Raw genomic sequence first — 6,038 nt, forward strand, 5'->3', positions numbered from 1 at the left:
CGCTCTTCCTCCAAATGTATGTGGTTCATTGTGAACAGGAGAGCATCAGGTTTCAGATTAAACTCCTGATCTCTGGGTCTACTTCTAAGTTTCTATGAAACAGCAAGGCTGTTAACCGAAGTTAATGGCACTTCCTGGCTATAAGGTTAAATTTTTACAAGAGTTTGGTTGCCTTCCTTTGAAGACTAATCTTAAACAATCACATTATTTACTATCCTAGGGGTTTATTTCATGTTAACACAATCACCTGCCAACCATAAAATAAACTCCCAAGTTAAAAGGGCAGGCTCCTTATTGGAATCCTACCCCGAGGTTGCAGTTCAAGTTCAGTGTGAAGGAAGGGAAAGGGAGGGGGGGAAGAAGGGATGAGAAAAATACCTGTCAAACTTATCGCCCTCTACAGAGGACAGCTCCTACCAAAAAGAGGAATCTAAACTTATTAAGACAGACAACTATGTGCTTATCATAATTCATAAATTTAAAAACAAGTAAGAACATGTATGTTGATACAGCTACATACATAGCTGAAGAACTTGATCTGCACTCATTTCTGCCCAGAATGGGAAATACCTTCTTTTGTATTCCTCTCATATTTAACCCTCCCCTTCCCCCAGGACCCCAACTCCATCCTCATCATCTTCACTCTTTAACTCTTTGGGACTCTGTAGGCTTAGATCCATAGCTATTGTTGCTGGAAAAATGATGAAGACATTACTCTTATTATTTGCCAGATAAGGAAACAACCTCAGAGATGTCATTTTTTAACTTCCCCAAATGCTAAAACTGAAATGCCAACTTGGGTCTCTCTGGTTCCTTTTCACTCTAGTTCCTGTGACTTTTCATATCACGGAGGATATAGAAATATAGGGAAGTGGCAAATGTTCCCCCCACCAGCCTGGTATTCATTCACACTGGGAATCTTCTCCAGGAATGGGGGCAGATCTGTAGAAAGCCATCCACGGGGCCTAGCCAAGCCCCCTGGTGTATGGGTGGGATGATGGATGGAAATCATGTTCTCACCAGCTAAGACGGCCTCCGGGAGCGGCCCTTCACGCATGACACAGGCATAGCCAGGGCAGCAGCTGCCTTCACTGTTTGAAGGGAGGCTTCAGGGTCACTAAGAGAATTCACCAATGTTCCTAAAAAAACCTGGGCTGCCCATAACGGAGCACCTAACAGGGAAAACAGCCCAGCGCCTCATCCAAACAGGAAAAGGAGACGACTGATAACATTCCAGGGATGTCCCACTCTCTCCTGCCACCCTCGGATTTGCCTAGTGCCTGAGCAGTCTCTTTCTCATAGGTTATCTCACTCGATCCATTGGAAGCAGTGTTATAAAAGTGTTTGTTAAAGTCCTTCAAAGAGGGTTATCGCTCCACATGTAAATTAGCTTATCTTACTTCCCAGAAGCTTGCCAGCTCATAGCTGGGCAATTCAGAAACGGATGCGTGTGGGACCTGAGGTGTTTTGGAATCAGTCAGATCGTTGCACTCCCGGGCTCCACAGGCCAAGACAAGTTGGCCAAGAAAGGGGATGATCAGACCTGGCCCCTCCCTCTCCACCAGTTCCAGTCAATCTGTATCTACTTTTCTGGACTCCTCAGAACATGTGGGCAGGACTCCACTGAAGTCAGGGCCTACAGCAGCAGGTACCAGCCAGCATACCACAGAGCTCGTGAGCCTCCCCACAAAGGCTCACCGAAGAGCTAAATCCTTCCTGGCCAACAGGAGAACTAAAATGGAATGCTCAACTCATTCCATCCACAAGACTTCCCACCAGGATGTGAGGGGGACCTGCTATAATAAGTCTCCCCACAGATGGCCAGGGGGCCTGGGGTTGTTCTGAGAAGAGAAAGAACGACTGACACCTGAATTACAGTGCGGGAAAATAAAACATTGCTTCTCATAAATTTAGGAAAACCAATCTCCTTTCCATCCTTCCTTTTGTCTTCCTCTCTTCCTTCCTTTTTCTAGAAAGCGCTTTGAGTTATTTCTTACATGATATAATATTAATTGTAAGACTACTGTAGACATATTGAATGACCTCTAGTGTTTCAACATTTGTGTCTTCTTTATCTTTATTTCAGTTTTATTGAGATATAATTAACAAATAAAATTTTAACACATTTAAAGTGTCTATCGTGGCGATTTGATATATGTCGTATTGTGAAAAGATTTCCTCCATCTAGTTAATAAACACATCCATTGCCTCACATGGTTTTTTTCTTATTCTTTTTTTAATGACATTTGATTTCTACTCTCTTAGCAAATTTCAATTATACAGTACAGTATCCTCAACTGTAGTCACCATGTTTACATTAGATCCTCAGACTTTATTCATCTTATTGTGTTTTCATTGTGGATTCTAATTTTGATCGATCATAGCGATACCTTGTAAGATAGTCCCTTTGCTCCCTTGGTTCAATTCTGTCAGCTCAGTTATTTTTAATGTCTTTGGAAGATGCCAAATCGTTGAGGCTGTCCCTTCCCTTACGCTTTCAGGTTCTAGAGGGAGACAAGCACAGACACGACTAACCAGAATGAGGCTCTGAGGGGGCCGAGCAGCTGTAACTACTCAGGGGTGAGATCAGTGCACTCGGGAAAAAAAAGGTGGCGTTTTGAGCCGAATCTTTTTATTATCGCCAGTAATATAAATTTATTATTTCTAATTACTTTATTACAGCTTAATTATTCTTGTAATATCTATAGCCTCTTCAAGTTAATTTTTACAAAGATACAAGGATAGTAATATTTCGTAACTCTTCCCTCCGGATTAAATGTTCTTATTTACTATTTTAGTTATTCTTCCTAAATTCAGCAATTTCCAGACCCAGCTCTTCCCTATCTTCCAGCAACTTCTTCCTTTGCAGTATAATAGAACTTATTTGTAATGCTTTATAAGCCCTTTAAAGTATGAGCCAACCACATAATGGCAGGCCACTTCTGTAGGAGGTTATTATATTTCAAGGGGACATAATCTGATCCTCGGCACGTTTGAACCTCCAGAATTACAGCCTGTGTGGTAACCATTAAGATGCCACATTTCCAGGCTCAGGATGGGTCCCTCTGCTGAACAAGCTGTCGAGAGAATTCTCCGTTCCACACAGACAGGTGGCGAGGACTACTGTTTTCAACCCTGGACTCCATTTACTGCAGAGTGAACTGGAAGATTTACTACTACTGGTCCTTGTTAGACTATCACTCTGTTGAAGAAAATCTAATCGGGGAAGATGACAACCTGCACTGCATTCTTTTACTGAAAAAAGCATATGTAATACTTCTAGCCATTTCAGAGATAGCATGGAACACTGAAAATAATTCTGGATAACCCTCTGTTACGTAACAATATTAACCTAATATATACTTAAACCCATCCGCCTAAACTACTTATCCTGAGTACTGAAGAACTAAGAGTTAGATTGTTTGGTTACAGAACCATGGTGATTTACTTTTTCTTTCTAGTATGTTGTCTCTCAGATTAGGACCTACAAGTGTTAAAAGTCAAGATATTTGCAAACGCATGTTCATAACAGCATTATTCACAATAGCCAAAAGGTAGAAGCAACCCAGGTGTCTACTGACGGATGACTGGATAAACTAAGTGTGATATGTACATGTTATTCAGCCTTAAAATTCTGACACATGCTAAAACATAGATGAACCTTGACAGTATGCAAAGTGAAATCATCACAAAAAGGTAAATACTGTGTGATTCCACTTACATAAGGTGCCCAGAACAGTCAAACTCATAGGGAAAACGGAAGGGTGGCTGCCCACGGCCAGGAGGAGAAATGGAGAGTTATTGTTTAATGAGTACAGAGTCTCGGTTTTGCAAAATGAGAGACTTCTGTGGAAGGATGGTGACGGTGGTTTACAACAAACGTGGATGTTTCATTGCCACTGAACTGTACACTTAAAAATGATTTAGATGGTAATTGTTATGCGTATGTGACCACAATTCAAAAAATGATTATCCACTCTCAGTTTTTTTTAAGTTAAAGAAAAAAAAGTAAATCCGTACATAGGGTCTAGGGGTAGAAGGAGGTAAGGAGAAAGACTCTTTTTTCCTTGAATTTTAGATCCGGCCTAGAAACGGACATTTCTGCTTCAGCATAGTCAAGAGAAGAGGCCACGCTCCCTGCCACTCCCCTCCCTCTCTGAGAGGTCCTTAACCTTTCTTGAATTCACAAACATAAAGCAGCAAGTTCCTCGTAGCCCCAGAACTATCATTTGGCGAAAGAAATGACCCCAATTGACAAAGGCCAGCTGCTCCCGAGGAGCACGGTGAGCCGGACCCCCTTCTGTGTGTTACAGGTGCTTTTCTGGGACATGTGCTCTTTTCCTCCATGTGCCCATCCGCTCTTTCCTTCAAAATTCTTGAAATTCAGTAAGCAGAGCTCAGAAACAATGTTGAGAAATGAGCGACTGCACAATAGGAAACCTCTGTGAAGCAGGGGCAAAGGCCAGGGTGCTAAGGAAATGACTTCTCGTGCCTTCCAATACTGAAAGAATCCACTACGGAATAAAAGGACTTTGCATAAAGGAAAGAGCAGGGAACGCCTGTGTCCAGCAGTAAGGGTTGTCTTGAAGGCTCCCTCTCTAATTCTAATCCCAGCGTTCTCCAGATTTTATAATACAGAGATTCTTGGCTGTTTCAACGGGTGACCATACCAGCAGCATCAAGGGCCCCCAAGTGAATTCATGGAGAGAGGTTAACATGTTCCTGAGCTGGAGACAAGAGGTCAATATTGTCGGCTCAAGAATTCAGTAACGCAGGGAGCTGCCACCTCATTCCGGAGCCCTGCCTACTCTCTTATCTCGTCAGCTCCATCTCTGACCTATTTTCTCTGCTCCTTTACAACAGATTAAAATATGATGCATTTCTGTTGCTTTTTTTTTTTTCCTGGTAGGCAGCATTCTTCCCTTTAATTCCTAGTTTCCTAATTATTTATTCTAGCAAGTAGAGGTTTCTTAATTTACTCTCATGTTTCTACACAGAGAGTACTTACAAGGCAATTTTGGACTCAGTTTCTATTAATGTAGTGATCTGGAGCTCTGGCCATGCTTTCAGTTAACTTCTTATAACTTGCTCAGCTTTATTTTTTTTTTTTTCCTCAAAATAACACATTATGTGTTAAATGGAAAGATGCTTCCTAGAACGTCTGTCTGGAAATAGCTTCAGGCTGTGGCTCTCTGGAAAACTGTTCCACAATTTAATTCAGAGACCTGAGGCATGAAGGCCATCTCCAAACACACGTGCAAAGAATCTGGAGGGAGAAATAAGGATCAAATCCTAAGGATGTGTACTTGTTAATGATGCTATGTAACAAAAGACATTTGGTCTCAGAAAGCTCCTGTTCATCGCAGATAACTGAGTTCAGGAACTTGGGTTTTTTTGTTTGTTTGTTTGTTTCAATGGAAACGAATAATCCTGGACTCTAGCAGAAGCGTTCCACCAGGGGAAACCACAGCAGATGTGCAGAGACGGGGCAGAGCTGAGAGGCCAAGGAGGATGGCCCCCAGACAGCATATTCTCTGCATGAGGTCATAGTCCACCGAGATGTCTGGGAGGGTCCGGCAAGCACGCTTCCTATATTTTGTCACTACTCAGCTCCAGTTCATCATGTAAGGCCCTCATATCATTCCCAGAGCACATTCCCTCATATTATCTTATTTCGTAGTGATCCTAGCAAGTTGTGAAATGTACGTCCACCCCCTAACTCGAAGCAATGCCACGTTCTTACCTCCTCTCTGGCTTCCCTGAAGGACGAATTTAAAGTTCCTCCTCTCCTGGAAAGGGAAGGCTTGGTGGTATCTTCTTGCTGCCCAAAGAGCTCCTCGACGGTCTTCGTGTCGATCTGGTAGTGATGCTGCTGTCTGGCTGCCAAGGTCCAGATGTTGGTTTTGCCACGAACTTGCTCCTCTGGAATGGTTTTCCAAAAGAAGCTTCTCATCCGCTTTTTCTTACCAAGGTGGTTGTAGCCGTTCAAGTGAGAAGTGGAGGGCAATCCTGGAGGGGGAGGTGGGACCGGGGTTCCT

General features: G+C 42.8%; 1 protein-coding gene across 2 annotated transcripts in view; it reads right to left on the bottom strand.

Annotated features, from left to right (window-relative positions):
* The window catches only part of FHDC1 (FH2 domain containing 1), a 36,290-nt gene that overhangs the window by 23,782 nt on the left and 6,470 nt on the right, over positions 1-6,038 (bottom strand). For both annotated transcript variants that reach the window (XM_025042709.1, XM_025042711.1), the window contains exon 2: positions 5,744-6,038. This exon is cut by the window's right edge and continues 361 nt beyond it. In XM_025042709.1, coding sequence (XP_024898477.1) covers positions 5,744-6,038 — 295 coding nt within the window. The remainder of the gene's footprint in view (positions 1-5,743) is intronic.

The sequence above is a fragment of the Pteropus alecto genome, unplaced genomic scaffold, assembly GCF_000325575.1.
Source record: "Pteropus alecto unplaced genomic scaffold, ASM32557v1 scaffold50, whole genome shotgun sequence".
In the NCBI taxonomy this organism is placed as follows: Eukaryota; Metazoa; Chordata; class Mammalia; order Chiroptera; family Pteropodidae; genus Pteropus; species Pteropus alecto.